Source organism: Saccopteryx bilineata, chromosome 10, assembly GCF_036850765.1.
Source record: "Saccopteryx bilineata isolate mSacBil1 chromosome 10, mSacBil1_pri_phased_curated, whole genome shotgun sequence".
Lineage (NCBI taxonomy): Eukaryota > Metazoa > Chordata > Mammalia > Chiroptera > Emballonuridae > Saccopteryx > Saccopteryx bilineata.
The window spans coordinates 31,084,552-31,094,641 of NC_089499.1; the positions used below are offsets into that span (position 1 = coordinate 31,084,552).

Consider the following 10,090-nt stretch of genomic DNA (forward strand, 5'->3'; position numbering starts at 1 on the left):
GGTTAATAGCAAACTACTGGAAATGTTATGTTAGTCATGGGCAATTAATAAAAATAAGGATCTATCTCATAAGTATAGAGACACAGAAGTGACAATATGAGCAAAATATTTGTTGAATGAGTCATGTCTCCTTTCCTGAAATATTTGTTAAACCAGCGTGAATGGGATTGTTTAGGAATTAGCTATCATTATTAGCCATTTTAAAAGAACTAATGATTTTCTTTTCCAGAGAACATCTGTGATCCACATGCTTTTTACATATATCCAAGTGCTAACTGATCTCTGCATTAAAAGTTTGTAAAGGATTTGAAAATTATTGGAGTTTTCATCTCTCTCCAAGAAGCTTGTCTTATATGAATCATTCTTAATTTAACTTTCAGCAAATTTTAGTTGCAAGCATTAGTTGCTAAAAAAAAAATTTCTTAGATGCTGAATGTTTAGCACTTACTGCAATAATATAGGACTAGCTAAGTAAAAGAAGGCAACTTCTGTTCTTTATGAACCTTCTAACATCTCTTGAGAGATAAATAAATTGAAGTACTATTTGCTGTGTTTCGGCATGGCTAGAAAGAAGCATGTTCAATGACACTGTGGTCACCATTCTTATTTTGAATGTAGCTAATAGCCTTTTTTTAGGCAGCTCTTCAGTTTATTGCCTGTTTTCTTAGCTTTGATTTGAATTCAAGTGGCACGGAATGTGTGCATGACCACATGACTGTCCCCATGCATATATACTGCTCACAAAAATTAGGGGATATTTTATCACTTCATATTCATTTTGAAATGTCCCCTAATTTTTGTGAGCAATATATTTGTTTAATTAATTAAAAGACTTGTTGAGTAGAGAATCAAAGCTCTCGTAGAAAAATGGGTAGCTCTGATGCAGTTTTGCAGCAGTTAAGGGCCTCGGGAAGCTACTGTGTCAGTTCTCTCTAAAATGTCACAAATAGGCCGTTTTGGGGAGAACAGGCCTCGCTTCCTCTCTCTGTATATTACAGTTGGAAAGAGAATTTTCTCTTCAGTGGTTCCGTTTGAGAAGAAAGGGAGGACAGTCATACCATTCTCACTCCGAAGGTAACATTAAAAACAAAAACGGCAAAACAAAAAAAACAAACAAAACCCCCTCTCCTTGGCTAGTTCTAAAAATCAGATAGTAAAGAAAGTGTCCTTTTAATCCATATCCAACTGATTTAGTTGGAATTTTCAAGAAGCTCCTTTGTCCGAGGTCGAGTTCTGTTGCGTTCCCGACAGCAGAGCACAAGGAGAGGAATCCGGTGCGAAGGGTTCGGTGAGGGAACTGGACAGAGCAAAGGAGGCTGGGGAGGAAGGGCTCCAGTGAGAATGTGGCCTCAGGTAACATCTGTGTTGATGAGGGCAGATAGGGCCATCTCTAGAAAGCAAACTGGAGGGTAGAATGAGCTGTCACTATGAGGCAAGGGGGGCAGAGACTTTGCACCCCGGCTCAGCCTGGGCCAGGGGGCCAGGGAGGAAGTGGAGTAACTGTCCAGGCATCTCCAGGTGAGATGGCTCCAAGACAATCTCCAGAGAAGAGTGTGGCTGTAAGCTCTCTCAGCAGACGGCACAGCCGCAGTAAGAGGCGTCAGGACGGGATACCCACCCTGCCCTCCACCCCATTCCTTAGCGTCCATCATGGCAGCCAAGATGAAGAAGGTCTGAACTGGCAGTTAGAAAACGTTAGACAATATATTCTGTTAGACCACTCGGTTATTACTGATCTGGCCTTAGAAGGCATCAGAAAGGTTCAGAGTTGGGCGTTCATTGGGCATTTCATTCTCTGCTCAGGAAATCTGTTAAAATTATTGCTTGACATATCATATGTGTATACTGCAGTGGGCAGAAAAACAGGACTCCGAGGTGTCTTTTTGGAAAGTTCTTCCTGGAGAATTCTTTCAAAGCCCAGTCTAGTCATTATGCTTTATATTGGACAGTGTTCTTGTCACAGTTGCATATGTCTTCTATCTGTCTTGCCTACACAGACTCTCACATGCACAAACATTCAGCTTTCTTTCTAATACAAAAATTACAAACTTAGGAAATCTTTTTTATAAATTATTCAAAAAAACCTGTCCTATCTCTTCTTAAATACCTTTAGGACCTCAGGTAGCCAATCATCAGACAAGAAAGTTGGGCAAGACTCAAGCATACTGAGCTTTGCTTTTCTCCTGTTTCATGTACCACCAAGTCCATGGTAAATGAAACATATTAGTGTTTGGTGTCTGAAACATATTAGCCTCCTTTAAGATGCAAGTCTGAATGTTTATTAGAAACAGAGCCCGCCTCAACAGCCACAGCTATTCCCTCTTTAACAGGTTTAAAAAAAAAATTTTTTTTTTAAAGTAGATTGGAGTGTTTTGAGCTTATGAAAAAAGTTAACTTCACAGGGTCTTTTCCTTTTTAAGCTCCTAATGGAAATTGTCAGCCTCCCTATAGGCATGAACTGACCTGGTATCCCCTTGTTTCTAAGGGGTGGTTGTGTGAGCTCTTACGCTGGAAAGAAGACCCTTCTCCAGAAAACAGGACCCTGTGGGAGAACCTCTCCATGATCCGAAGATTCCTCAGTCTTCCTCAGCCAGAACGTGATGCCATCTACGAGCAGGAGAGCAATGCGGTACATCACCATGGCGACAGGCCGCCCCACATCATCCATGTTCCAGCCGAGCAGATTCAGGTTCGTTTACCTTGGCCAATGCAATATAGCGCTAAGTAAATAGGGCTTTAAACTTAGAAGGGAAATTAGCGTTTCTCTTCTTCCCAGCAGTCTAAATCCGGGCTTTTCAGGTAGAGATAGCAATACACTGCCGTCTTGCTCAGGGGGTGAAAAGAAAATTAACACTTTTTCCAACATGTGTTTTGCATTCCTCTCCCCTCATCTCCCCACCCCCAAAGTGGCAGGAACCCCCTTTTGCACGTTTTGTTTGGCAAGTGTGTCTTTGTTCGTTCGAATTGAGTTGTTTGGTGTGTGAGAGCTTACTTTTTTTTTTTTTTAAATCAGATTTTAAAACACACCGCCTATTTTTTGTTTTTTAACTAATACCAACGCTGCCCCTGAGGAAAGGAATTACTGCTGTTTTCTGTAGAGGAATTTTGTGGAATCACAATTTTATACTTTGCCTTCTGTCCAAAAGGAGGGGAGGGAAACCTAATTGGAATCTTGCTTCCGACTCCAGCCCTTCCTTCACGTTGTAGCTACCTCCCTCCATCCTCAGGGACGCAGGTGAGGGGTGAGTCATGTCTGTTTGTCTTTCCTTCAGAGCCCCTCTCCCACCACCCTTGGGAAAGGAGAGTTTAGAGGCATTTTCTTATCAGGCCTGCTGACCCCTGCACCGTGACTCGGTGCTGCTCCTCAGGTGAGCGGGCACAAGTTACCTTTGCCAGCAAGAGAGGGACACAGAGAGGGGTGGCTTAATGACCTGCTCCCTTGGCCAGGATATTCTGATTTTTAAAAGACGTACTAACCATGACAGTGTGCAGAGACCCCTGTGTCAACAGATTCAGCCTTGTCCAGTCATGGGTCTGGTCTCTAGTTATCCACTGAGGGAACTCCCCTATGAGTTTAGATTGGAAAGTTCAGGGATCACTTGGTTTGTTGGTGTTCCTATTGCTTTGATTGCTTAGGAAGTGTGTTGAAATTGAACTTGAGCCGTGTAGTTTATTTTTGTTAAGTCTAAGGGGCTGTTTTTAGCTTTCCCCTTTGAGGGAAAATGCCATTGCCTTCTGGAGTCCTAAAATGCTACTATCTTTGGTGAATCACCTGCATTATTTCTGGGTATTGCTGTAAAAAAACCCAAAAAAACATATGTAGCTAAAAACAATAATAGGGTTATCCCTCCACTAGGAAAAAAAAAAATGCTCGAGTGTGTATTAAAGATAAATTGAAAAAGAGAATCCCTTAGGATATCAAGCACTAAAATAATTGTGAAAGCCTGAAAAACTTACTGTTTAGCAAAACAAAAAGGAAAGATATACGTTGAGTAATAAAAATAGGACTTGTTTGAAAATGTAAATCGGTTTTAATAAAATTGCTTCTTAGGGGGATAAAAGGAAGTGCTTAGGCACAGTATAAATGTTCTACTGTTTTGCTTTCTCAGGTTGATATGCTTTGCTGATAAGAGTTATGGGTGGAGAGTCCATGTGTCACACATTTGTTCTGTGTAACTGTGTATGGAAATTACAGCACATACACAGTTACTAATTATGAAGAAGTGTCTGTATACACTAAATTTAAATCCTAATCACATCTGAGTTTATCAAAGATGGAACAGTTCTGTAGCCATTGTGCAATGGATTGAACCTTTATTTTTCAGTAGGAAAAATAAAGTGTCAACCTAGTGCAGTTTGGTTAGACACGTGTATTCAATCAGAACTGTCTGGTAGGGAAGGAAATTCACAAACGTGAGAGTGGCAGAGACCCTTTGGACTCATATGCGATAACGCTGATGAAGGGCAGAGGGACTGTCCGTTTCTGCCTGCTCCACATTTTAGCCTCGGAATGACATGGGGCAGAACATGCCCTCTCTCGTGGCTGTGCACCACATCTTTCTAAAATGCCTTTGAAACCCTTCTCTGTCTTCCTTTTCAATCTTTGTTAATTATTTACATCATAATTTGCTTTGCTGTCTTCGCGTTTTGATGCATAGCCTCTGTGAAGTTTAGGGCTCCCATTTTCAGAGCACTCGGTTTTTACTTCGGGAGCCGGACTGAACGTCAAGGTTAGAGAGGCTCTGCTGATCTCTGAGCAGAAAGCCCAGTTCCTTCCTTCCTTCCTTCCTTCCTTCCTTCCTTCCTTCCTTCCTTCCTTCCTTCCTTCCTTCCTTCCTTCCTTCCTTCCTTCCTTCCTTCCTTCCTTCCTTCCTTCCTTCCTTCCTTCCTTCCTTCCTTCCTTCCTTCCTTCCTTCCTTCCTTCCTTCCTTCCTTCCTTCCTTCCTTCCTTCCTTCCTTCCTTCCTTCCTTCCTTCCTTCCTTCCTTCCTTCCTTCCTTCCTTCCTTCCTTCCTTCCTTCCTTCCTTCCTTCCCTTTCCCTCTTTCCTTTCCTTCCTTCCTTCCTTCCTTCCTTCCTTTTTTGATTTTTTCCCCCCTTATGCTGTGGGCCATTTAGCTGGCCTGCCTTTTAAAAGGGCCCGAGTCTCTGTCCCCATCAGAGAAGCCAGATGGGCAGTGCATCACCCCCCGCGGGGTGCTGGGGTAGCTGGAGCGCGTGGTGCGCCCCCGGGAGGACAGACGCGGGCTCTGACCGTCTGCTTGTTCCCTTGCAGCAGCCGCCGCAGGCACAGGCACAGCAGCCGGCGCAGCCCCCGCCGCAGCCCCAGGCGCAGCAGCCAGCCGGCCCCCGGCTCCCCCCGCGGCAGCCCACCGTGGCCTCGCCGGCTGAGGCCGAGGACGACACCCGCCAGAAGAGCCGGCCGCGGACCAAGATCTCCGTGGAGGCCCTGGGGATCCTGCAGAGTTTCATCCAAGACGTCGGCCTGTACCCGGACGAAGAGGCCATCCAGACTCTGTCCGCCCAGCTGGACCTGCCCAAGTACACCATCATCAAGTTCTTCCAGAACCAGCGGTACTATCTCAAGCACCACGGCAAACTGAAGGACAACTCCGGCCTGGAGGTGGACGTGGCCGAGTACAAAGAAGAGGAGTTGCTTAAGGATTTAGAGGAGAGTGTCCAGGATAAAAACGCTAACACCCTGTTCTCGGTGAAGCTGGAGGACGAGCTGGCGGCCGAAGGGAACACAGACATTAACGCCGACTTGAAAGACTGAGACGAAAAGTATTATTTTCCTTCAACAGTGCCACTGGTATTTACTAACAGAATCAAATTCCACCTGTATTCGCTCAGAAAAACCTTTGTCGCTCATGGTTTGGCCAATGAATCTTCAGAACTTGCACAAACAGGAAGGTTGAGAGAGGATAATAACAGACTGCACTAAACGTTTTACTCTGTTTTACAAACTGCTGGGCAGCCCCAGGTGAAGCATTGAGGATTGTTTGGTATTAATGATTCAAATTTGTGTTCACGGGGGTGCACCAAGGTGCGTACCCGGTTAGCATGATACCAGTGATTTTTTTTTATTATTAATAATTATGATTCTGGAGCCTCAGACAAGCATTATAACTTCTGTGATTATTTCCTTCCTTTAATTATTTCTGTAACACTCCACACTGATCTTTGGAAACTCGCCCCTTATTTAAAAAGAAAAAAAGAAAAAAAAAGAGTTTGTTACTCTATTGTATGTTACAAAAAGAACTATAGACTGTGGAATGCAGTTTAAAGATGACATATGCCAACAAATGCCTTGTATTATATGGCACTGCCGTAATTCAAATTTGTTTTTATTTTGGAAATAAAAGTTCACTGTAATTTTTGTTTTCATTCTCATTGTTACCTGATTTTTTTAAAAATGAAAAGAAAATGTGAAACACGGTTTAGTCCTCATTATTTATTTGTAGATCCTGCAGCATCATGTTGTAATTAATTTTTTGGAAGTTTCCGTTAAATGTAATATTGCTTCTCTTGTTACCATACTGATTCTTTTCTATTTATAAATGTATTTTGATGGGCAGTAAAACAAAGTGTCTTAAAAGTTTTAAATAGAGAAAATGTGCTTTACACAGTTGCCTATAAAAAGTGCTCTATGTTATCCAAGCAATTCATACTATAAGCTTCACTCTTATTGTTGTATGCAATTTTTACTATCATGCAAATAAGCTTAGGTAAATAAAACTAATAGATCACCTTAGAAAATTATGCAATTAATGTGAAAATAATTGATGTTTGCAATGTGTCTTCCTTTGGTTTACAATCAATTTTAAAGCTACATCTGTATAAAATTTCTGTATAAAGGTGTATTTCTTTTTTATGAGTTTATGGCTATGAAAACACCAGCTATTTTGTTACAGCTGGCTGTTTTTATAAGTGTATCACAATTTTCTTTATGCAGAAATGTTCTGATTAGGAGTGGTTATTGACTGTAACTACACAATTAAAATTGTTTGTATGGTATGACATGGTAGGGTTTGTCTGCTTATGTGAAGTAACCTGAGTTGATGAAGGTCCTCCCGGTCAGGTGCATGTTACTACTTTCTTGATGAGATTTTACTGATTTGAAAAAAAAGAGCAATTGAAAAGATAAGTCCCTCGAAACACTGTATATTTAAATCACAAACACATGCTCATTTTTAAAGTTTATGAAGCTCATAACCTGTCTGGGGTTAACATTTTGTTTAATAATCGGATAGCAGGATGGTTTAAAGACTCACCAACAAAACCAGAAATCCAGTCTCTAGAACTGATGTGCTTAGAATGGACCCATCTGCATTTACTTCACAATACTTCAATTATGGCAACATTTTTTTTTTAAAGCTACTGTACAAATATTTTTAAAGGCCATTAATAGTATCATAAAATAAGTAGGGGGGAAAAAAATGGACCTTCTGTATAAAAACTCCTTCATAAGCAATGTATTTTTTTAAAGTTATAAATAGAATATAAGTTTGTAACTCAGTTCATTTGATTGTGTATGTCATAACTATGACAACCACATGAAGAAAATAAAAATAGCACACCTGGAATTTGAATACACAGTCTTCAAGCTACAGAATAGGTGTGCTAATGGCCATACAAAAGATTGAGGCCAATGTTGCGGTTTTGACTTTTCCTTTTTGTATTCACTCTATATTTTGCCTCCCTCTTTTTTTTTTTTTTTTTTTTTTTTTAAAGATTTCCTAGATGTTAATAGGGGTATCCAGGTTCCTTAAAACTTGGTTCTGAAATGGCCCATTCTTTTCCTGCCATTGCCCTTGGCCCTGATAAGCTCCTTAGTAGGCAACTGGGCAGCTTTCATGTTGAACTTTTACTTAGGGAACTGAAGTGGAATCATTGAAAACTCCCAATTCAGTTTTTGAAAGTATCGTTTACTTTTTGAAGCACAGCCGAACTACTCTGAAGGCAACTGGTTTGCTGCAAGCTTAAAATTGACTGAAAACTTTTATTAAGTGGGAAAAACTTTTAAACATTCTTGCTTACCAGTCTTTAGAAAATCATGATTTTTGAGCAAAAAGAACTTGAATTAAAATAGAAGTTAGATTTTATGGAATAGAAAATAGGTAGAAACTGGTATGCCAGGAAGTTTTTAAGAAAAGTTTATCTTCCTCTATTTTCTCTGAGTTTAAGGAAAAATCTACAGCAGAGAGAAGAGTTACTTTTTTTTTTTTAACCAGCCCAATGCTTTACCATAAGGTGTCCGAGGTAGGAAATTTATATTCTGTTGAAGGAGGAATTGGATTGCAAATAAGATTTTCCCATTCCCAATAATCTTAACTTTTTGAAGTAACGTTCTCAGTGAATGAATTGATGAATGTGTGGGGAAAAAATCAAGAATACTAACAAAATTCTTACTTAGGCTCTTTAACTTAAGCAGTGTAATTCTGCTAATATATTTTAAACCAAAAAAAAAAAAGCACATGTCAGTAACCAGTCATGGTCAGGATGGAATGAGCAAAACTTTTCAGGAAAGATGGCACATTTTGGAAAAGATTTGAGTGATCTTCCACATTGCTCCCCCAAAGTTGTTAATGGCTCATACCAGTTCTCTTGTTGCCTACCAGTGGCTATGGTAAAACTCCTTGAACAAGCATCCTTGTGTCTAAGTTTATCAGAGACTTTTTAAAAGCGGGGCATGACATAGCGCTTCGTGCTGTTAAGACCTTAGCAGAGTCAGGTAGTTTACGGGTAATATTCAACCTTGTACATCTGAATCTGTCATGGATTCCGTCCCTCAGCACTTTGCCACTAATTTGTATTATACTCTGTGGCCATATAGTACTTGCACATTATGCAAAAAATAATGTTGATAGTATCTCCTTGGCACAAAATATGCAGAGTTGACACATAACCTTTGAAAACCAAGGTAACTAATCCATATGTGTGCCCTAGTTGTATGGCACTTGGTTACAAAGTCTGTACATATTATGTATAAAATGTGTATAGATTAACATTTAGTCCTAATGAATTCTGAGCTTAAAAGAAGTGGTTTTTCTTTCCAAGTAGTGGTATCTATACCTGTACTTATCTAAAATATATAGCTTGAGTAAAAAACATTTTCAAATGGTTCAAGATTGAGTAAAAATGACAATCCCATACATTCCATTATTAAATTTCTGCCCTATTCCCTATTGTTACCATCAGCTGATATCAAGGTCCTTGATTGTCATGATATTATCAATAAATGAGGTATTCTGAACTGCCTGGTGATATTTTCAAAAACAATTAAAATGTACCCTATTAAATAGCTTATAGAAACAGGACTATTGTGTTAAAACAAGCCAGAAATTTGCATGGTAATGTGGAATCCAACGGAGATCCTAAAAGTATTAGTCATCTAAAATATCAGAAGATATTAATGCTATACTTGACCTTACAAATAAATATTTTTTACTTTAAGGGGATGTATTATGGATTCGGTGTTTCTTCTAAGGCAATCCTTTTAATGTAAATACTATTTGCATGTCTTTTGACAAAGGCTAAGAATCTATTAACATACACGTTTTTGATAAAATATGAAGTACCCTTATTAAAGAAATGTGGTGGAAGGTGTATGTCCAGAATACTATACCTGTTTACAATACCAAATGTTAAATAAAATTAGTTTGGAATTACTGTTTAAAAATGAGCAACATTTTTAAGCCTTTCTTACATTACCCTACTTATGTGGATCATATATATATTTACAAATTTAAGTTTATCAAAGTAATTCTATAACAATTCCATTATGGCTTCTTGCTTATTCTAAGATTGTGTATTAAGTCACTTTCTTCTGTCTACTATTTTCAACTGCTGATATCCCTACTTTGATCAAAGGCACATGGATTGGGTCCTGTTCTCTAGGATGAGGTGGTTGGTGAGGGAGTGCATTCGAGCAGTTATATTTGTTGCCTTGCAAAATAAACACTTGCAAAGAAACTCTAAAGTGACATATTTTGCACTTAGTTAAATGTGAAACATTATTTCTCTACTGCTAGGTGAATTTTTTACTGTTGTTGAATATTTGTTGCTTGTGGCATTCAAATACGCTTTCTT

At 39.5% G+C, this 10,090-nt stretch overlaps 1 protein-coding gene across 5 annotated transcripts in view; it reads left to right on the top strand.

Annotated features, from left to right (window-relative positions):
- The window catches only part of SATB1 (SATB homeobox 1), a 104,883-nt gene extending 95,196 nt beyond the window's left edge, over positions 1-9,687 (top strand). For 4 of the 5 annotated variants that reach the window (XM_066244281.1, XM_066244282.1, XM_066244283.1 and 1 more), the window contains exons 10-11: positions 2,486-2,689; positions 5,274-9,687. In XM_066244281.1, coding sequence (XP_066100378.1) covers positions 2,486-2,689; positions 5,274-5,774 — 705 coding nt within the window. In that variant the 3' untranslated portion in view covers positions 5,775-9,687. The remainder of the gene's footprint in view (positions 1-2,485; positions 2,690-5,273) is intronic. The other variant, XM_066244284.1, reaches the window with a different exon arrangement.
- Positions 9,688-10,090: the final 403 nt, after the last annotated feature.